The sequence below is a fragment of the Stegodyphus dumicola genome, chromosome 3, assembly GCF_044657685.1.
Source record: "Stegodyphus dumicola isolate Sdum_Otavi_A_Nest chromosome 3, ASM4465768v1".
Classification (NCBI taxonomy): Eukaryota; Metazoa; Arthropoda; class Arachnida; order Araneae; family Eresidae; genus Stegodyphus; species Stegodyphus dumicola.
In genome coordinates, this window is record NC_140770.1 from 34,062,096 (window position 1) to 34,086,186 (window position 24,091).

At 32.6% G+C, this 24,091-nt stretch overlaps 1 protein-coding gene across 2 annotated transcripts in view; it reads right to left on the reverse strand.

The window, feature by feature from the left end:
• Nucleotides 1–1,759: 1,759 nt before the first annotated feature.
• The window catches only part of LOC118186396 (armadillo repeat-containing protein 2), a 93,453-nt gene continuing 71,121 nt past the window's right edge, over nt 1,760–24,091 (reverse strand). For both annotated transcript variants that reach the window (XM_085812748.1, XM_085812747.1), the window contains exons 16-20: nt 23,946–24,071; nt 23,724–23,840; nt 18,998–19,130; nt 9,943–10,103; nt 1,760–2,079 (exon numbers count right to left, since the gene is read on the reverse strand). In XM_085812748.1, the coding sequence (XP_085668874.1) occupies nt 1,964–2,079; nt 9,943–10,103; nt 18,998–19,130; nt 23,724–23,840; nt 23,946–24,071 (653 nt within the window). In that variant the 3' untranslated portion in view covers nt 1,760–1,963. The remainder of the gene's footprint in view (nt 2,080–9,942; nt 10,104–18,997; nt 19,131–23,723; nt 23,841–23,945; nt 24,072–24,091) is intronic.

A 24,091-nucleotide genomic window follows, 5' to 3' on the forward strand; every position in this document is an offset into this window, starting at 1 on the left:
TTGTTTGGTTATGTGTCTTTATGCATGTTTAGTTGGATAATCAGGATAGACAGTCAGGAATTTGTTTAAAAGGAAATCTCTGAGTGTTTACTCTCATTTTCACTACTCACAAAATTGCAGATTAAAATTCATAACTCTGCTGCATCTTCTACAATGGAAAACTCAAGGATATAATACAACAGATATCCAGTTATTCGAAAATCTGTAACTTATTGACAAGTTTTTTAATTTTCTTGATTTAAACAGCACCAAAACATAATAAAGTGCAGCAGGTAAACTTTATGAAATTATTAAATTAATTTAGATGAATGTGTGAATGCGAGAAATACACATATGCATTAATATTTATGCAGATTTTTCATTATTTAATTTCGTCAAACATAATGCAAAGCTCTAACATTTGGTGGCAACAGTTTGAAAAGTGAAACGGACATTTATAGTGATTCAACGCAAAATCGCAAAACGAGAACAATAGTCCTTCAGGGACAAAGCCCCTTTGGACTAAAAATCTAAGCCAATTTCAAATAAATGAAGCTGATAGATTCTACATTTTTAAAGTAAAAGTATGTTTGGTTAGAAATAGGAGGAAGTTCAGAATATAGCCAAGCAGTAAGTTGAAATGAAGAGAATGGCATATTTTTCCTGACAATTCAATGCTCTGTTTCAAAACCATCTTCAAGAAATGAGGAAGGGTTTTTTAAACAATTTTTAAATCACTTTAGACAGCGTATTTAAAGGTGGATCTTCCATAAAACAAAATATAATTTTGCGAGCAGGTAAAAGGACAATTGATTCTTAAATAACACTCACATGTGTCTCATATAGCATCTTTAACGGCATTTATAATCTTTAACGGAAGATTGGAAAAATTCAGATTAAAAATAAATTGAGAAAATTGCAAGAATGTGTTCATACATAGGTTTTTTTTTTTTATTTTTTTTTTAAGTCCAATATTTGCTTTAAAGCATCAGTTGGAAATACAGAACTCATCGGTCGTTTAATCATTTTATTATAGAGAACGACGCTGCCCAGGGTGCATTGTTGCAGACATAGGCCAGTATTACACACAAGAGGGGGGGGGGAGATAACCGCAAATATGCACGCTTCTTTAGGATTCGAAACCGAGCCCAAAGCTATCGCAGCCGATTTCCCTACCACTATACCAACAAGGCAGCTGTACAAACACAGTGTTCGTAAGCATTTTTATAAATAACAAACTAATAAATTTCTAGTGTTTCCAACACTGATAATGCTTTTGGTTGACGCTTTTCGTAACTTTGGACAAGGTTGGAGAACGGATTAAAATTATGTTCATGTCAACCTGTGACAAACAGCATCCTGCATAACGTATGTTACTCGAAAAATATAAGTTTATATGTGAGGCACCAATGTATTTGAGCGAAAGAAAAAAATAATCCAGCTATCCGGACTTTTTCGAATAACCAAATGAGTTTTAGTTCTAGTTATACTGCATACTTAAATTCTACAACATTTTGTTTTTATAAATTAAGTATTTAGGACTATACAGTTTACAGAAGTCAGTGGGAAGTTTCTGCATTGCTATTAAAAGACATCTCATTAATGCGCCATTTCTTAACACATTTGATTTTAATTATTTTCAAATTTTGTATGTAATAAGAGGGTGACTAATGCTTATACATCATATTGGACTACCAATTTCCTTGATTTCAGATATCAATCATAAGATTTACATTTGTTATCATAAATTTAAAAATACCAGAAAAAATACGACAAAGCTATTTTATTTTTTATACAAGCATATAACATCATACAAATTTTTAAGGACAAATTTACAAACTTATACAAAAAGTCAGTAATATCTTTCCAGTTCCTAAAAGATTAAATTAGACTACAAAATTTTAAAAGCTATATGAAATATAAAATCTAGTAAGTTAAAAACAACGTTAAATAATTCAATAAAAATAAATATTCATAGCATTTATCAAGATATACAACATTTTTTAGTTTTCAGAAGTTCCAACAATTTTTGCGCAACTGGACAGAATTCATTGCTCCATACTTGATCAGTATTTCTATTCGTGCTACCACTGTTTTCTCCTGTAAGAAAGGAACATGTTATTAAGAACTGGCCGATAATTAGAGATTAAATTGCAAAATACACAAAAGAAGCAACAATAGCATAAATTTTTGTCACAGATTATTATGACAGATATCGATAATATGGGATAATGGTTTAGGACCCCATTTTTTTATTCATTTTTAATAACCATTTATGCCATGATTTTTACTCATTCGTTTTATAATCGAAATTATAGCTAAATTAATTACACCAATGAAAACATCGAGAAATAGATTAATCAATGAATAATATTTTATACCATTTGATTTTCAACAATCCATCCTTCTTTAATTTTCAAAGCGATCGTTCAAAGTTAAAACTTCATATATTTTTGTATATTAATAAATCAGTGATTGGAATGTACAACATAAATATGAATTTTAGGTATCTGAATCCACTTTTTAAAGTAAAGCCAATTGCAAACATAAAAAGTACTTCAATGGGAGATGGAAGAGGAAACGTTTTACATGGGTAAATATAATTTTAGATAAGTTTAAATACAAAAGAAGTCAATTAATAGTGAATTATGAAGCATTAGCCACCTTTTATCAATTACAAAATTTTACAATAATTAAAATCAAATGTGTTACAAAAATAACGCATTAGTAAGTTGTGTCTTTTAATAATATTACAAAAACTTCTCATTGACATCTATATACTAAACTCTCCCAAATACTTAATTTATTATTTAATTAAAATTTAAAAACAAATATCCATTTACTACTTATATTCGATGATAACCTGCATTCCTAGGAAAAAAATTAAACTTTATCAACAGATAAATAAGCATTTTCCTCTTCAGGAAGTGAAATTATTGGCAACATTAATTTTGCTGACAACAATACGCACATTCAATGAGTCAAAGGAAAGAGGAGGTTTTACCTTTTAATCAATGTAGTATATTTTGATTGATTAATTAATTGATTGATTACGGCAAAGCAAGCAGGGACTCGTTCCTATAGGACTTACTCTATTCATACAGGATCAGCAATTCTGCACACTCCGAATTGACTCTCCCTCTGACCATCACTCAAGATCGACTGCGGGCTCAGCATCGCTGCAAAGTGTTTTCTCCTGGAAACAAATAGCTACCGCCTTTTCTCTTCTCCTCCGGATTTAACGACGCCACGATCTTAAAAAAAGTCATACGCCGATAAAGGCATTCAGTATTTCAATTAGAGCTGACAGCATCGCTTTTCGAACGATAAATCAGCCACAACTCATTACTGACATTGGTAGAGGACGTACTGCAAAAAATTGGCTCACATTCACGTTACACGTGAAGAAAGTCCTTGCAACCACACATTCGCCAAGAGCCGAACACGAAACTAACTGCCAGTACTCAACGATTTAATTCATTCGGCCCCTCAGTACAATTTGGATCTCTCAGTTTAGCGACACTGTATAAAAATGGTGCTTTTGTTGGCAATAATCTTTAACTTAAAACAAAACCCTTTTAAAAATATAACCTAGCTTAGGCACGACTCATAACTATAAAATCACAAATAACATTCTGTAAATTATATTTTAATTAACATATCTTATGTTAAAATCTGGCTTACATTTATATTGTTGACTAGAATATGTAAATCATGGGTATTTAAATAATAGTAAGAATCTATTCTAAAGAATGAGGATTGGCATCACTAGTATTTTTAAAGCTAATCCCTCACTGTATTCAACGTGAGAGGAAATTCTCAGAGCTGATGAATTTTCTATTATGCTATTATATATTAACTACGGTTTGTAAAATTTATCGAGTCAAGCGCTAGCATATGAATTCTAAACAATTAGATATTCAGTCTGTATGTCCGTGGTTCCAGAAAGAGTAGCAAATTAAGTTATTCTATAGTTCGCGTTGAAATCTACGATTAATTTTAGCCATTTTTTTATTCTACCATTCAGCATTCTGAGATTGTAATAGAAGCCAGAACGAAAATTCGTCCGTCAGACATAAAAGTTAGACTATAAGCAAAATTGAGTTTAATTTTGTAACACGTATTCGCTTTAGGTGCCAAAGTCCGGCATTTCTGAGAGATGTTGTGGACCAAGTTAATAGTTTTAACTTCTGTCAGCCATTTGTATTTTTCAGCAGGTCTTTCATTTTAATCATAACGCTTTACAGAATGCTAATACTGAAAAACAATTTGAATTCCTTCAGAATTATTTTTAAAATGATGAGCATATTCCCATATTCGCCACGTATTAAATTCACAATATTTCCCCAAAGACATATTTACATGAGATATTCACGTATTTATAGATCGAGCTTCTGATACGAATACAAATCTTGCGTAAGTTTGTAATGTATTCCATATGCTTTTCTTTTGCTTGAATGCCATGATAATAAATTTTAAGAAACATAGATTAAATATCAAAATCGAAACACTATTTTAGCTACATGAGATTGCTTTAAAATTTCTTTATCTTTTCAATAATTATGTTTCATTAAAATTATTTAAATTTACACATTAAAAAAAGTATGATTTTGTTATATTTATTTATAGGTTTACTAAATTTGTAGTGTTGTTAGTAATTAAAAAAAAATTCTGACGTCAACAACAAATAGTTTATCAATAAGTAGTACTGTTGTATCCGGTACAGAAATATTCATTGCTGAAATGAGCAACTTTGTGTTGCTGTTTTTACATAATTCTAGTGAGTCTTTCAAAATCACTTAGCACTGAAAAATGATATAAATCAATAAATTAATTCTGGGATATCTCCTCGAAGTTTGCATGTAAAACTTTGAAAATTTTTATTAAATTTTTAAAGGAGGGCTTTTTTAACCTACAGAAGCCATACAAAAAGATTTTATATCTATAGAGCTCTCGGTATCCATATTCAAGGAAATAAAGCGCATCGCCATCTTTTTTATGAACGTCTTGACGTAAATTCATGCATCATATATCTTTATAACGTTAATTTACATAGTTTAAATTATCGTAATCTATAGTGAGAAATCTATAGATTACGATTAAGCTGAGGCAGTCTGACTTCATATTCCAGAAAATTCTTTATCAAAGATTGAAAGCTATTTTCAAAAATGTTTCAGATTTTAAATTACGTCCAAAGGGGCGTTTTTTAACATTTTGTGTGTTACCTTTCTTTATTAAATATCATGTTCCTCGCACTTAAACCATAAGATCCAGTGCAACAGCAATATCGCAAAATAGTTTTAAAACGAGCATATCTTTAGAATTTCCGATACAGAGACTCACGCGCTGGAGATAAAAATGGTTTTTCTGCACAACGTTGCCATTGCTCGCTTTGAAATCCTTGAGTTTGTTAATCAAAAATTCGTCAAAGTTTTAAAAAATAGGAAATCGATCATAAAACAAATTTCAAATTTCAAATTTGGTCTTCCACATGCTCATATTCGTTGGAGGAGTACGTTATTCAAAATTCGATGACTCTATGTACCGTTGTTTTATCACAATACGAGAAATATACATACATTTATGCAGATTTTTCATTATTTAATTTCTTCAAATATAATGCAGGACTCTAACATTTTGTGGCAACAGTTTGAAAAGTGAACCGACATTTATGAGTCCGACGCAAAATGCCAAAACGAAACTAATAGTCCTTCGGGATTCAAATCCCTTTGGACTAAAAAAATCTTTTACAAAAAAACTAACTCATTCCCCAAAACATATAAAATTCATCCTAAGTTGTTTTCCGTTTCTCTGCTAAAATTGAAAAATTCATCATAAGTAAGATGTGTTCTGTTTCTTTGCTAAAAATGAAAAATGTTATGTAATAAATTCTAATATACATTCTTTGCAATACATATATATATATATATATATGTGTGTGTGTGCATGTGTGGTATACGTATGTATACTTATAAAAAAATGAGTTATGCAGGGTTTATTTATTTTATTAGCCCAAAGGGCGTTAGCCCAGAAGAGCTACTAAGTTCGTTTTGGCATTTTGCGTTGGTTCACTTTTCAAACAGTTGCCACCAAACATTACAGCCCTGTATTATATTTAAAGAAATTAAATAATCAAAAATCTGCATAAATGTATGTATGTTTGTCGCATTGTGATAAAAAGACGGTACCTAGAACCATCGAAATTTGAATAACGTACGTTTCCCTCCGAATATAAGCATCTGGAAGCCCAAATTTGGAATTTGGAATTTGTTTTATTACCTATTTCATATTTTGTAAAACTTTAACGAATTTTGGATCAACAAACTCAACGATTTCAAAGCGAGCAATGGCAACACTATACGGAAAAAGAAAATTTTTTATCTCCAGCGCCAGAGACTGTGTATCGGAAATTCTAAAGATATGCTCATTTTAAAATTATTTTGCGGTATTGCTGCTGAACTGAATTGCATAGTGTAAGTATGAAGAATATGATATTTGATAAATAAAGGTAACCCACAAAACGTTAAAAAAAGGCCCTTTTGGGCGTAATGTAAAATATGAAAGCTTTCAGATTTTTTATTATTTATTTATTTATTTTGTAGTTTATGTTTATGAATGAATTTTTTTATGTTTTTCAACTTTTTAAGGACCTGATATTAAAATGATTAGAACACCGATGTTAATTATGCTACACAGTTTATTTTACGCCTAGGAGATGGGTATATTTTGCAGCATTAGTGCAGTTCGACGGTAACCTTGGCCGGCATTCTGGCAAAACACTTAGGATCATTTCTAATTACGTGCCACAGGGTAAGAAGGTCACAAAAGAATTCACCCTTCGCTTAGGGAATTTGTTATTGAAGGAGGGAAAGTCCCGGTGTCACGGGGGGGGGAAGTTTCTGGCATCAATAGGAGGCCCACGAGCGGCCGAGTGGTCAAGTCGCTGAACACTGGTAGTTGGGTCCGAAGTTCGAATCCCGAGAACGGGTTGGCTGGATGGACGTTTCTGTGATTTTCCCCATGTGTAACTTGTATACGAGAAAGTTTCCCTTAGAAAGTCCTTCACTAGTGAAGGGATGCCTTCGTGAATTTGTTTCCAATCAGTGGGGTAGACAGCCACTGAAGCTTTTCCGTAATCACATAAACCATAAAAATAAACTTATCGTCAGTAGTTTTTCGCGCCTTTATTTCATATTTGCAGAAATAAACGCGAAGATTCGCACTGATGTGCAACACTGGAAACCAATTTCTTTTTTTCATAACATATGAATTTTATCTGAACAATGCAGATTTCATTGCTTACTTTTAAAAAGCAAGATCCCTAAAAAAATGGAATTATATGTTTTAGCGGTAATATTCTTTCTGTATTTTAAAAAAAATGAGTCAACATGTATCAATCCCATTTGAATAGGGTCTGCCCTGATCAAATTGCTCTTTTAACGTGACATTTAACGATATTATTATTTTTGTGCAAGAATTATTTTCATCTTTTTGTTCTAAATAGTTACCCCTCCCCCAAATTCAATTGTCTATATAATGCATATAGATTTTAGACCCCCAAATCAAAAAGAAACATAATAATTATTTATTATAATTATAAATAATTACAATTAATTACATAACTATAATAATCATTTACTATCGTATAGTTATTGCCAATAATTACTAAAATTTTTTTTCAATATGTACTAATGTACATATCTTTTAATTCAGAGATAAAAAAAGATATACAATAATTATTAATTATACTGTTATAATAATTATTATTTATTATCGTAAAATTATTATAACCAGTTATAATCAATTATAATAATTATTATATTACAATTAATTGGAATGAAAATTATATAATAAATAAAAATAATTAAATAATTATAATAACAATTATTACACAATAATACTTATTTATTACGTTTTGTCAAAATTATGTGTATATAGCTAAATGAAGTTTTTTAAACACACGTATTTTGCCCAAAATAAATATACAAATGCACAAAATTTAACAAAATGTAATCAAGCAGTTAATTACAAATGATGATCAGTATATTATCTTGGATTACTTAAAAGTGATATTTTGCCTCCTTAGTCTAAACTTTTTGAACGCAGTGAAAGTAAGCAGGGAGAAAAAAATAAGAACGGAAAAAATCTCTACTGCGTTGATTCGTTTCATTCACCTTAGTTCGTTAATAAATCGATCCAAATAATACATGCCAGGTTTGTGGTCACGGTCGCGGCCGGCGCAGTTGAAATGATGTCAGATTATGTATTTTGTTTTTATGTGGTCCACCTCCTCCGTGACCAGTAATTAGACATCACCAGCATATATAATGTATATAAGTTCCTATCATCCCTCCATATTTTAGTTCCATCATTTTGTATTTGCTATCGACTATTTATTTCGCTTTGATGTATTAATGGCTTACCACTGTCGCGATGGGAAAGATATGCTAGCTGAAGTCAACAACAGTGGATCAGCGAAAGCATATGTTAACAGTACTGAGCTTCAGGAGACCCAGACATAAAAGTATTCGACAGGATCGTGTAAATAATAAAACAGCCGCTGACACACAAAGGGCCTCGCTATCATCCTTTTCTAGGCATCTTGTAATACCAAAGGATACGATTTGGAGACCATAGGCACATAATGAGATCAAGTCTCGATGTCCATTAATTTGGCTACAATTGACTTTCCAACACAGACAAGGTCGTTCGGATTGGTGGTGAGTATAACTAGGCTGGATTGTTTGAATGGAAGCCTGTTGTCTTTAGCAACGAATTCTGCTTCTCTCTCAATGTTGACGATCTCCGTAAACGTATGAGAAGGAGACGTGGCCAACGTTCCGATTCAGCAATTGATTTCGGTATTCTACGATCACACTCGGGGTGTAAATATGGGTAGTTATCACTTAAGATAGTTAAAGTTTGAAGCAAAGCTGGCACTTATGCCTTCCCGAAGACACACTAAGTGCCACCCCAATTTTGATGAAGAATATCCTACGCGCGATCCGATAATCTCCGACCCTTCTTCCCCTACCAACTACCTAACCACTTGAGAGAACTTTCAGTTCTCTGCGTATTTAGAGTGCCTCTTGAAGCACAGAAATTATACAAACATTAATGCCTTCTCAGTGCGTTACGGCATACAGCGTCACTAACCTCTAACTTGTCACTAATGTGTTAACCTCTTGTCGGCCATGAGCCAATCTTCTTCAGAAATATTGATAGTTCACATGTACCTCTGCGACATTCTGCAACCGATTATAATGTTTATCTTGTCGAGCTGCCATTTACCACTAAGGGAACACTCGAGCGTATACAGCACCAGCCATTTTCGAGCAATGTCATCCTTTACACCTTTCCATGACCATCTAGGTCTCCAGATGAACAGAATACTTATGGGACATATTAAGGTTGCAAATGCAACTTGTTCAGAATGCAGCTGATTTAATTGATAACGAAGCAAACTTTCCCCCCCCCCCCTTCAGAACCTTCCGTAAAGGGATATTTAAACTATTAAAATTGATTCTGTGCCGTACTATATATAGCGTTTTACCAAAAAGATGTAGATGGTCACCATTTTTTAATAAAATGTTTTTTCATTCAAAAGTCTAATTATTTATACAGCTTCCTAAACAATATATTATTTATGCTGTGTTTCGCGACTTTAATTCAATCACAGAGTCCTAGCTAGGGTTTTCAGGGCCCGGGCCAACTGAAAGTTTCGCTTCCCCTCCTGTCTGCCAAGAATAGAAGCATTTCATTCTAAAATTTAGCAACACCAATTTGTTGTCCCTGAATAACTGTGCTTGAGGACAGCTATCTTTCCCCAGCTACGGCACTGCTCAACGTTTCATGGGTGTATATATGTTTTTTGAAGCACAGTGTATTTTCAAAAGATTTACCATAGAAAGGAAAAGATTTCATTTAAAAATACTGGAACTTTTGAAAGATTTTACAACTTACTGAGTGAATACGTTAAATACTTTAGCAAATGTTGAGCTTCAATTTTTTTAATGGGTATCGTATCTGCATTTTCACCACCACAGTAGTTCCAAAGTATCTGACAGAGAAAAGCACATGTTTTCCAATCTCGATCAGCGCAAAGATGAAGTTTATGTAGTAATCTAAAAAACAGAGTTGCATATTAATATCGCTGAAGACATAATATATTGGCATCAGATAATATTTTTGTAGAGAAAAAATTCATTTATTATCAGGGAATACAAAAGACAGAGACAAAACAACAGTGAATATTTTTAAAAATTTTTAATTGCCTAATTGTCTATACAATACTACATTTAAACATTTATCTCGCATAAGAAAGCAGGTAAGGGCAGAAAACATGATAACTAAATTATTCTCAAAAAGACAATATATTAATTATGAAAAAAAACCCCTGTAAATACAGTTAAATGTTAAAATGTTTAATTTAAAAATTATTTTAGTGCATATACAAAAACATTTTGTCATTCCATATTTCTGAAAAATGATGTTAAATACAACCACATATGTTAAAATTAAAAACATATGTGGCTGAAAATATAACTGAGAATGTGGTAAAAATGAAAAATAAAAAGAGAAATATTCAACCAAGAAAGCTCTTATACCACTTTAAAAAGTAGTAGGCTCATCAGATAGAGCAACTAAAGAAAAACGAAATCTAATAATAATACAAATCATATCAATATTATCTAAATGCACAGCCAATGAACAACGAGCTCAGTTAAAAGTATAATATCCAACATTAGTTATAAACGAAATTAATGCTATAAAAAACAGCTAATTTTAAAAAGGGTGAACATGGACTTTTTTTTCCCACTTTTGCAACACAACAGTTTATTGAGGAATTAGTGGTGGATTTCATTTTTTGATTAAAAGTTAATATTTATTTTAACATCCTTACTTTGCTACAGAACGAATTATAAAATTTAGATTAGCATTTGGAATCTTCTTGCACATGTATACATTTTTTAAATGAAAAATAATTCACGTCAAAAGAAAAAACTTTTCTTTTAATGAGAGTCTGGAATCCATCGTGATGCGCATAGCGAAATCTATCTGAATGGAATATTCCATGATTCATTTATGTAAATTCAGAATGATTCATAAATGTAAAGGAATTTCTTACTGACAGACTTGCAGAAAACCAAATGTATCTAAACCTGCTTGAAATGGATTTGAATCAATAAGGATATAAAATTCCTGTTAAGTTAATGCATAGAAATCAATAAAGACCCCGCATTATAAACTAGCAACGCTTATCTATTAATAAAAATGCAGTAGCATTGTAGGTTCTTTATACTTGTAAGACAATTTTCGTCTGACGGTTTGGTTTGACTTATTAGGTTACAGAAAAACACACTAGGACTATCTGCCTAAGAAGAAGGATACCTTCATGGAGGAATCTCTAAGGGAACTAGCTCGTATACAGGTTACACATGAGAAAAGCCATGAAAACGCCCATGCAGCCATCCCATTTGCTAGGATTCGAACTTCGGACCGAACTATAAGTGCTCAGCAACTTTTACCGTTCGACCGCTGGCGAGCCTAATCTTCCGATGAGAAATCAAAAACTGATGGGATTCCAGGCAACAGCTCTTTTTGTTCGAAAGAATAAGTAGCTTAATAAATAGTTATTTCGATTTTTTTTAATTGCCCATACACTAAAATTGTTAAATATGTTTCAACTTATTCTCTCAAACTTACCTGGGTGGGGGGAAAATTATGCAAACCAAAAGTATATATATATTTTGTTTGCGTAATAATAAAACCGAAGTGTCTGTAATTATTTAAATAGTATTTTGATTAGGACATTTAATTGAACATAAAAATCTAGGATATACGGGCAATTTATTTTAAATTCTGATAGATTTATTAACAGTAATGCTAGCGACAAATTTGAGGACGTATGTGTATTTAAATATTCCAAGTTACGAGTTGTCTCTGAAATTAAAAACTAAAGTGCAGACTTTTAAAATTTACACTCTTTTCTTGTTTCAAATATAAATGGTGGAAATTTTGCTGAGATACAGTGACGTCGGATTTCTAAATATTATATACATTCTGTACACAAACGTCTCTATCCAGATTTTATTTTCGTAACTGTTGATCGTAGACATATACTTCCAATTGCAAAAATATTTAAAATGAGAGAAAGACTTGGCATTTTTACTTCCTTGTACGAAGTAAAAAGGAAGTATTGTAATCGCGAAAAGTTTCAGGCAGCATATTTCAACGAAAATATCTATTTTGACAGCTATCGAACGCAATTTAACGATGTTTTTGCGTGATATCTGTACGTAAGGACAGAATAAAATACTCTTTTCCTTCAAAAAAATTATAAAACTGCTTTAAAATTAATTCTGAAGAGAATTTTTCGTGGCGTCTGTACGAACGCATGTACGTACGTGCGTACGTACGTACGTATCTCGCATAACTCAAAAACGAGTAGCCTCAGAACGTTGAAATTTTGTATATAGGACTGCTATAACATGTAGATGTGCACCTCGTATTTTGGTTGCAATCGGCCGCGCCAAACGTATATAAATATATTTATATATATATCCACTCTGTTACCCGGCTCAGTGATCTCAGTTTCTTTACTCTTATATGTTTGCAAATTGTACATTTTTTGCTTTAAAAATGATTGAATTATGTTGTTTTTATCTTCCGGTTAAGGATTTTATGCCTTTAGTAAATCTGTGTGCAATATTTTTAGAATTATCACCAATTTTAAAGTTGTTTAATTGCAGCTAAGCCTGTTTTTAATGGCGGCCATTGATGTTTACATTTGAAACAGGAGACTAGTGGATTTGTTGCCAATCTAGAGAAACTTAGCTTCGCAACAACAATGGTAACTCATTCATTTATTATTGCCAATTAAATCATGCTTAATTCTTTCTGGAATTTTTTCGAGAAAATAAGTGTTTGAGATTTACTTCGTAATTTCTAATATAGATATTTTGAGTTTTTATGTATTTTTGCCTTCTCGCGAAGTGAAAACTGAATTAATTAAATGAGAAATACTCAATCGTCTGTGAAAATCTGTTTCCTTTTTTTTTTTTTTTTTTTTTTGCTTAATTTCTTTTATACATCGTTCTGGCTTTATTATAGTATTTGAATAGAACATATGGCAACGATTAGATAATTATGTTCTTTAAATGATATAAATTTTGTGCATTATGAGTTATAATGTGAACGAAATATAATACTGAAGGGGAGTCATCAGTTTTGCGCAACACAAAAAGTGAGAATTTTAGCTGATTTTCGAGTTTTAATAAGTCAAATTGTTTTTGTCATACATATATGAAATTTTCAGTGTGTCATCTTTAAACATAGATGATTATCTTTCTTGATTTATTTTACTTAATAGTGTATAAGAATTTGTTTTATAAAGAAAAAACTAACTGTATTTTGCGAAAATTTAAAATTTGTACTGAAGCACTGCGCGCAAACTAACAGTAATACAAATTTAGTTACAGTAATAATTTTTAAGTGAATCTAGCGCCAGAGCGTCGCTATGGTAAACAAATACTAGAGTGAATTTTAAAGAATGCATTTATTCTATTGTGGTTTATGCGCTGTCGGCGAAGTAGACTTAATTCAATCCAATAAGTTTAAATGAAATGCAAGAAAAATGCGTATAATTTAATATTTCGTACTAGGAAGTCATGTGGTGTACACATCAGATTTTTTAAATTTAGGGGAAAAAAAAACACCTTACTTTATAAAATTACGACATTCAATATTTTATATAGCTCGCTAGTCCATATATACACATTGGCCAATGAATTAGAAACCCAAGATAAATACTTTATTGGACCACCTTTTGTGCAGATAACTACTTTAATTCGCTTGGGCGTCGAGTCTAAGGGCTTTTGGAGTGCATTTACATTCAGAGAATACCATGCATTGGCTATGCAACTTTTTAGATCTTGTAAATTAGATGAAAGAGGAGAGAGCTGTCGGATGCGTCTTTCTGCCGTATCCCCCACATTTTTTATGGGGTTATGATCCGGGCTATGCGATGGCCAGGGAAAGTGTTGGAAATCAGATTGATGTTCAGCGAACTAATTTTGGCGCGATGTACGGTTGCATTATCGTCCATGAAGTATCCGTCGCAGTCAAGGTAAAAATGCAACATTGCACGGTGCACTTGATCTGTATCTCATGGCTGTTTGTTCACCTCGAGGAACACAAGGGTACCACTTCAATGCTAGCAAAACATGCACAATATCATGATACTCCCACCAGACCCTTGCAGAGTGCGAGTAAGGCAAGATGAATTCATGGCTTCATGGAGTTCTCGCCAAATTCGACGTCTTCCATCAGTGCCAAATAAGGTGTAGCGTGTGTCATGCGACCACATTACCCTTTCCAGTCCTCAGATGTCCAGTGTCTTCTTTCCACATATCACTGCAAACTAATTCTTTCAATATGACGGGCAGAAATGAGTGGTTTTCTCACAGGCACCCGACTCTGCATTTCTATCTTCTGCCATTCTCTGCGAAAGGTTCGAGTTGAAATCTGTTGGGAAAAGCCTTGGTTGACGATCTGTGTCAGTTGAAGCATAGTAGAGTCACTGTTCTGCCGTACCAATCGTCGGAGATGACGCCGATTACTCTCTTCGAAAACTGTGCTCGAAACGCAGTTACGTCTCCTAGAGAAGGACTATGGGTTCTGATTCCAACTTTTGAAAATCTTTAATATGACTACTTTTGAGAACCCTGTGAGATTTGCTGTCTTCGAAGTCGAGTCCGCTGCTAAACGAGCACCAACAATTAGCCCTTTTTGGAATGCGATTTTTGGCCTATTTTTAAAACTTCAAAAATTCGCCAAAAAAAACCATGGAAGCTAGGACCACGATATTTGGATGGTTTGTAGGTACAAATAGGGAGCCCTTTCACACCGAAATTTGCGACATTCTATCGAACCGTTTCGGAGATATTCGCGAGTTTTTGTTTTGACATTACGGCGAAAAGGGGCGGACCCCCCATGGTGAGCCGCTATTGGCGAGCATGGGGAGCAAGGCCGAAACCCTGTTAGGCCACGTTTCAAATTTCAAGTCGATCGGACAATTAGGGCCCGAGATATGGGGGGTCAAAATTTGGCCCATTTCCGTGACCCCATAGAAATTTCGGTCGCTTGCGCCGGGGTCAAAAATTGAGCTACGAGAAAACGCTTGCGGGGGATTGTTCATGTATCTGAATGGGAAGTACTGTGTGAGGGGTTTGAAATTCGGTGCAACGCTTATAGGGAATTGTCGCGACCGAAATGTGTCAAATTCGTGAACATTGACCCTATGAAAGTCGGGTCCTATTGGGCCTAGAGAGAAACGTTTTTTTTAAATTGATGTACTCTTCGAGAGCAACATTTTGGCTATCTCGGATTTTTAAAATTCGCGAATGAAGTTTCTGTAGGGAATTTCCGTTCGATTTTTGGCCTATTTTTTAAACCTTCAAAATTTCGCCAAAAAAAAACTATGGAAGCTAGGACCACCAAATTTTCATGCATGTAATTTATGTGTTTTCAAACGCTGAAATTACGTTATTATTTATTCTCATGACGCTTTATTACTTAAAAATCCTAATCTACTTATCATGTCAAAATTTTAAAACTAGAAATATTTTTCCATTTTTAATTTAAGCACTTTGTTACGAATTTGTTATTTTGTTATTTACTAACCCTGATGCCCCAAAATGCTCTCTAGAACACGAATTCTATAAGATTCTGTACGATCTGCTTTTCGAAATAAAGTTATATCGATCAACACTTTTCACCGAACAATCTGTATAGTAATGCTCGTCACTTAACCACTTACATTTTCTCAAATGGTATTTTACATTTAAGTATTTATGAAATGCAAACATTTAACTCTTCAATTTGCGTACGAGCCCTGAATATGATCTCCAACATTAAAATTAAATATGTCGGCCAATTTTTGTCATACGGCAGTTACACTTTTGTATTTAATTTTTTATAATGATCGTTAAAAAAGTCACATAAAAATGTTTCCTAAATATAAGGACAAGAGGGATGTATACAAAAAGTTAGATTTCATAATTTTTACAAAATTGATTGTTTAAAATACAAAAACGTTGAAAACATTTGAATTATTTGAAATGTTTTTGTAATTCTTCATGTGTATGATTAATGGTTGCGAAAATAAAAGGTTGGGCAAGGACTTTTGTGGATTTCTTTCAGCAGATTTCTTTGCAAATAATTTTAAATGACAGTCAGTCTTTAAACTCTGTTGTTGTTGTTCTTATATTCGGATATCGATCCATTTACATCAGGCGAGGGGAAGAAAAAAAAAACTCTGTTATTTTACACAATAAATCAGAAAGACAAAATAAGATTGATAAAATGAAATGAGTACTAAATGCAAATCTGTCTTTAAAAGAAAAAGAAATAACATTTATAAAGCGTAAGATGACGTCTCCAGTGAGCCTATTCTTTTTTTCCAAATAATTCTTTCTAGCAAGAAAAGGGGAGCTAAGTAAATAAATAAATAAAATAAATAAATATTAGAGAAATTTGTACAAATGAAAAAGTAGTGTTATATAATGACGTCATAACCTCGAAAGTGAGGTCAATGTAAACCGAGGCAATGTACTATATTGGTCTCTTTCAAAACCTTATTTCCAAGAGAAATCATGTGATGCCAAAGAAAGAAAGAAGGGAAATCTTCCCTTTTGCGGGACTAAGTCAGTTTTAGGCTAAAAATGTTTACGTTACCTGTTACAATAGCATCTGTACTTCCAAAAAGGCAAACAGCGAACACATATAACACAGCTTGCATATTTTCTTTATACAAACTTACATATGCAATACATTGTTGCACTTATACACGCATACAATACACTGGTACAATATGTAGCGTCGAATCCGATTTTAATACTTTTAAAATTATTACCGACGACATTTATTTATATTTATATCCTATATTACTAAAGATTAATTTAAAAAATAATTTTTATTAGTTATTTTTTGTTTAATAATTTTTTATTCATTTATTTCTTGTACTGGGGCTGGACCCTTCCAAATTGTGGGACCAGATATTTTTCTAATTAGTCTGTTGGTTAATCCGGTACTGTTTCCTAGGAGGCGATGCACAGGAGTCGTAATTCGTTGCATTATTTGCATGTTTCTTAACGATTTCACAAAATCTTACTGTTTTTCAACTTGTAGAGTCATTAGTTTTATATCGGTGCTGGACTATGAAAAATGTGCAGTATCCTAGCCATGACACCGGACTTTCCGAATACGAATCTAGCGTGCTTCCAGTTACACCAGGAAAGCGTACGAGAAGGAGAAAGAAAGTACCTTATATACTCCTCCTTTTAAAGGGCGACTGGGTATAAGTGGACCCAGTCGCCAAAATGCTGGTAAGTGACGAATTATCGTCCACCACCATTTTAGTTAGGGTGCCACTTCTAGAGTAATTCCTCGATGTCAGGAAGGAATTCTGCAATGCTCTCGCCGGGATTCGAACTCCAGGCCTCTCGATTAAGCGTTGGACATACTATCCAGTTAAGTTACAGTCTGCCTGTCATAAGAAAAACTGTCGCCAGTTAGTCTGCAGCTGTCTGTTGCCGTAGAAACGAGCCTTGACCCATTTTCCGAAGGGGTGTCTTGATGATTTACTTTTCAGTTTGCCATCTTTTCGCATTTAAAGATGAATTGGCAACCCTTGGTTTGCTCCTTTTAAAAATCTACTAGCCCTGTTGCTATAGCGACCGCCACCCGCCAGACTCTGTGGAAGGAGCTGTTCTCGTAGACAGACAGTACACTACGAAGACACGTAGAAAGGAGGGGGGGGGAAATGTCTTATATGCTTTATAAATTTAAATTACGTTCACAAAATGTTGATTTTATTACTTACGGAAATTTTGCTGCATATAATACATGTTTTTCTGTCTTTAATACTAATAGTACACATCTTGCATTACGAAAAGCAGTGGAATATAGGAGAACAAATGTTAGCGTAGGAGAAATGGACATATTTACTGACGGTTCATGTTATGACAATGGAATTGGTAGCATATGTGGTTTATTTGTTTGGTACAGAAATAGACTATGACAAAATTAGACTTGAAACTTACAATTCGGTTTTTCAAGCTGAATTAGCTGCTATCATATTTGCTTTTAAATGCATTGATGAAAACCTGACTGTAAAAACATATATTAGTATATTTATATCCAGACTCATTATCTGGCTTGGAAGCACTAGCAGATGTTGATAAAAACCAATATTTTGGTCTCATACATAAAAGATCTTGCAAAAGTTGAGAAAAATACATGAAGTGAAAATGAAATGGCTGAAAGCCCATATTGGTGTTATAGGAAATGAGAAGGCCAACATGCTGGCCAAAGAGACTGCTACGGGTAATGCCGGGTATGCGTTCCATATTTCAAGCATAAAAAAGAATTGTTATTGGTAAAATCAAGGATTTCTATTATGACTGCTAGAAAGAGAAATGGAACATTTCGTGAAAATGGAAGATTATTTGTTGAAGTTTGAAGTTTTCTAAAAATATGATAATGATATGTAATTTTTATTACAATCAAACAGTTACTGGACACGGGTGCACTTCCCGGCGTAGCTGGAAAGGTTTAATTTACGAAATAATAGTTTTTGTAGTTTTTTAGTGTTGCAGGCAATGCTCGACATTTCGTCGAAGACTGTGTATTATTTTGACATGTTAGGGATGAACATGGTATCATAAAACAATTCTACAGCCGCAATAAAGAGTTTAGATTTGGAAAGGATTTGATGAACTTTATAAATGGCAATAGAAAATACTAGGAATTTTTGTTTGATGTTTTTGACTGTACTTCTGTCTTTTAATCTGTATTTTAATCTTTTAACTGTAGTTTTGTTTGTCTGTGTTGGGTTGCGCACTGTTAACCATGAGGCCGATTATTATCGGCCAGGAGAGTTGCAACACACTCGTATACTATATTACATAACCTTATATATTTACGTGAGTGTGTCAATAATTTACATAAAATTTACCTAGTGACGCCTTCTTCTTTATAAAACAATTCACAAGACGTACGATCGATTAACAGATTCATTATTATTCCATAAGCCGCAGTATTGAAGTCTTTCCCATCTTCTCTTAGAAGCTGGATAAATGCAGGTAACACTGAAATGAAATTCACAGTTGGGATTAATATATGACCATAGAATAAAAAACATACATAAAACATGATATAAAAAAATATGAAGAAAGAAAAAATAGTGAAAATGCATTAAAAACCTGGGAAAAGTTCATAAACAATAAACTTGCCACTAGTTAAAAGTTCAATTTAGATGGTTCAATATTCTAGTTTGGGGGAAATAAGTGTGTAGTCTACGATAGCATTTCAATAAAACAACACGCTGCCCAAATAGTTTAACAAAACTATTCATTTTTCTGATTACTATTTATTCTTTAAAATTTACCTGCCCCCCCCCCCAAAAAAACAGCTAGTTCAGCTATTTCTAATTTTTCTGTTATTTTGAAAGGTTTTTTTAATTAATAATTTATAATTTACTTTATAAGTGAAATTGCAAAGTGCTTCTGGAATTAAGATAGGATACTTCAAGTGTTTTTAACAACTTTTACTAGGCTTCAAACTTCCTTTCATATATATATACCGTGTTCGCAGAAGTTCATACCTGGCCTTTATTTTCGGAAACATTTGTGGCATACATATATCTCCAGTTACAAAAATGTTTTAAATGACACAAATATTCATATATTGACACTTTGAAAGAAATCAATTTTTGTAAAAATTACGAAACCTAACATTTTATACTTTTCTTTATTCCTCATATTTATATTCAGAGAAATTTTGTATTCATAAAAAATAACACCAAAATTTTGACTTCCGTACAGACAAAAATTGATCCAGATATTTAATTTTTAAAAAATTGAAATTTTTGACGTCCCTTTTAATTTGCATTGAGGGGTTGTTTAATAAGTAAATCAGTATAATTCTATGTTGATTTTTCCTATTTTAACATCGGTCAATGAAATTCTTTGGAGATTTACTAATGTCTTTAATTTTCAATTTTGGTATGCCGAAAGAATCTTTACGCAAGTAATTTATAAGATTTCAGAGTGTAAAATATGTTATTTATATTTTCATGAAGTTTTTCTACTTTAGAATCATAGTTTGCTGATCATACAAAAAGTTCATTAAACTGCAAATATTTTTCATTCTCAATTAATCCAAATAATATTATTGCTTCTTGGTGGAAACCTAGCTGGTGATTTAAAATGGAAGCCACTGATACTTTACCAAGCAGAAAAATCCCAGAACATTGAAAGAGAAAGGTTAAAGAATTATTTCCAGTCATTTGGAGATGAAATAAAAATTCCTAGGTTACTACATTACTATTTACAGATTAGTTAGTTCCCTTTTCATTTCATGCCAACAGTTAAGCAATATTGTAAAAATAATAAATTAAAGTTTAAAGCATTATTAATCTTAGATAATGTTCAAGGGCACCCACAATCTCTTCAGAATGTATACACGGAAATTAATATTATATATTTTCCATCCAATACTACCTGACTCATACGGGCCATGGACCAAACAGTGATAGTTACGTTTAAACGATATTGTTAAAAAGTGTCCAGGCTCGGTAAGGTAGCTTCTCCGCAAAGCAAGTTTAGGGTTGCCACATTTGGCGACTTTTGACGATAAAATTGGCGATATGCCATGGACGGATGGAGAAACTTCTGGAACGAATTCTTACCGGTTTTTGAGCTGTGGGAGATACATAAATACGTACCCACAGACATTAAGGGAAAAAAATCTTTTCTGAGTCCATTTTAAATCCATGTCGCAATCCATTTTGGAAAAAAATAGCTCTTTATTCTCTCCCTACTTACAGATGTCACGCAAAAACATAGTTCAAATGAATTCGAGAGCGGTCGAAGTATATACTTTCGTTGAAATATGATAGCCGAAATTTTTCCGAGATTACAATCATTCCTTTACTTCGTACGAGGAAGTAAAATTTTAATAAATAAAACTTTTTATGAAATAAGCTAAAAACTTAATTCAAAGACTACTTTGTTTGAGACTCGAACCCAGGGCCTTTTAATAATTGGCGGTTGGATATGTTACACCTGCTGAGTTAAAAGAGGCAGTAATCTTCTTCTCTTAATGCCTTTCAGTATTTGTATGCAAAGGAGAAATCCTCCTCTTCCCTTTTGTTTGAAATGGAAGTGTCCTAGTCGCATGCATGTAGCATCGGTGAGATAAGGTCCAGCTTAGGCAAGGGATGTCCGGTTTGTTCAAAACAGTCACATCAGATCAGAAATACATTCAGTAACCAGATAATCTGATTTAATTCTGGTTAAGATAATTTCTCAATATACATACTAAAAAAGGTCCTGAGATCGACAAAAAGATTGGTGTATGAAAGAATTTCTGGATTTTCTACCCTGTACTTGAAAAATGAGCAAGGAAAATAAAACATGTGAAAATTTTTAAATAAATTACCCTTTGAAAATATTCTAGAATGCAAACATGTGGATCGAAAAATTAATTAGTTACCCGAGTATGGAACTGAAACTAAGCAAATCTCTAGATATTGAGCAAATCAGAACGATTATATTTTCTCTTTCAAATCTTATATAATCAACATGTATAACTAAACTTCACTTATTGGGAACAATTCAGGAATGGTAGTTTTGAGAACACAAATAAATTTACATTAACCCTTTCAGAGACGGTGGTTTTTCTGATTGTTTCTTTCAATATTGGCATATAATTACATAGAATTTTTATCAGATAGTTCAGTTTTATGTCTAAGGCCATTTCGGTAGTTAAGTCAATTAGGATTCAATCACAGCGCTTACCCGAGGCCGAAAATATAGAAAAGGTAAAGTCTAATGAGAATGCATTAGCGAAGTAAAGCACTGCAGTTTTACATAATTTCTGAGTAAGCTATTCGTACGAATTGAAATATTTCTTGCATTTAAACTTGTGTTCCAAATTAAGATTTAACTTGAAATTAATGTAGATAATTACTAAGAGCATTAGATTTTTGTAGAGTAGTTTACGTGAGATGAGATCGCTTGGGGTCACGTGATATGAACCCTCGAATCAGGATGTTGAACCATGAAAGCATAGTAAATTCTTAAATTAATGCCCTTTTACAAATTTATTGTCTTTATTTATTGGCTTTTTATAAAATTTTAAGCGATATTAAAATGTTTATGCCTTCAAAAAAAGAATTCTTAGAACTAACACTTTTTTTAATATTTTTCATGTGTATACTGTATGTTGTCGCCAATAAAGTCTGCTTGGCGAGATTTGCGCCGGCGAAACGGAAAAGTACCAAATTAAATTACTTTTTAAAGCTGATAACAGATGGCAGCACCAAACCTTTTTATGCAACCATTAATTGATACGAATCATTCAAAATTAGCTTCTTTTCCACACTGCTCCTTTTGACCTATTTTAAAAACAAAAAACCCAAAACTTTTTAATTTTTCCACAATATATTTTATCAGCAGGCATCAATGAGTAGTGAAATGTCCTTAGTTCACAAAAAAAAAGTGATGGAACCCTTTTAATTTTGAATGGTTTCGTTGCGGATTCAGTATGAAACCACCGCCCCTCTGAGACATCCAAGAAAGGATCAGATAACGCAGTCGCGAGATTTTTTGCAGTTGTGTTTATTGCTTTCGGATCACTGCTGTAAACAATTGCACCATATCTTCGTTTGAGTGGCTTCAAAGATGAGGATTTATGGAGCTTTTGAGAGAGGAAAAACATTTCTTAATTTTTACTGAGACATAGAGCACACCGAAAAACACTCACAGTTGCGTTTTTATTATGCTTCTCATAGCGGTCGCTTTTCTCATGCTTCTAGTTCATAGTAAAATAATTGTATGCATCTTAATTTATTTTATTTTTACATATAATTTTCTTAGTTTTTAACATAATTTTTTAAAATATTTCATAGTTTTATGTAATTTAATTTAGTGCATTAATTTTATTTTAATTTAGTGCATTATTAGTTACTTTTCGTCTCATACTTTTTTGTTTCCTGTTTTAAATTTATTTATAATTAAAAATACGTGTTTAGCAAATATTACTTACTTCATTAGTTGTTCAGTAATTTACTAGTATAATCTGCAATTTGGGTTACGTTCAGATATTTTTCAGCAAAGTAAAGATAAATAAGCAAATGTTTAGTCTTAAATGCTCTAGACGGGCGCGGGTTTCAAGACGAAACCGGTCCCCTTTCCATAAAGGGGGACGAAAAAATTTTTTTTAAACTCATTTATGTTGTCTATAGGACCATTGCATGTCATTATGCTTACTTTTTCATAACTTTTAAAAAATAATAACATTGCGCCCCTGAAAGGGTTAAATGTCGCCGGAACTCATGTTCTCTAAAACAGCCATCTTCATAGAAGATAGAAATCATTTGGATTGCGAGATCTGTTCAGATAGATTCATTGTAACATGCAACTGTGGAGGGCAGTCTAAGCATAAATTATTGAAATAAAAAATTTATGTTCCAAGCAAAACGATTTACTCACTCCTTTCCAACTTTTCTTTCCAACCTTTCCCAGTATTGTTTTCACTGCTCGTCAAATATATGTGCCTCACAATGTGAGCTTTAGAATATTTTAGTATTATGCACTTATTTTACTAATTTATATAAATTCCTTAAAATTGAAAACTTTTTGAAAGAAAAATAGTAAGCAATGTTTACTTATTCATACATGAATGCTCTTGAATATAGGCTCTAGTTTTTGGCGATCTTGTCAGATTTCGAATAATATTTGCGGATTCCAGTCTTATTTCAAAACTATAGCTATCATCTAGAAGAGGGGTTACACCTATAAAAATAAATTATTAATTTCAGCAACATGTTAAGATATGAGAAGTACACTAGAAATTGAAAAAAAATAAAACTGTGTTTAAAGATAAAATATTAAGCTTACATTTAGATACTTCAATACAAAGCTCTGAATCAGACGCTATGTAGTAAGAAATATTTCCAACGACGACAAGAATGGAATGTAAAATTAGATCTGCATCAGTACCTTTATCGTGCTCCACATATGCACCTGTATTAAAACAAAGTACA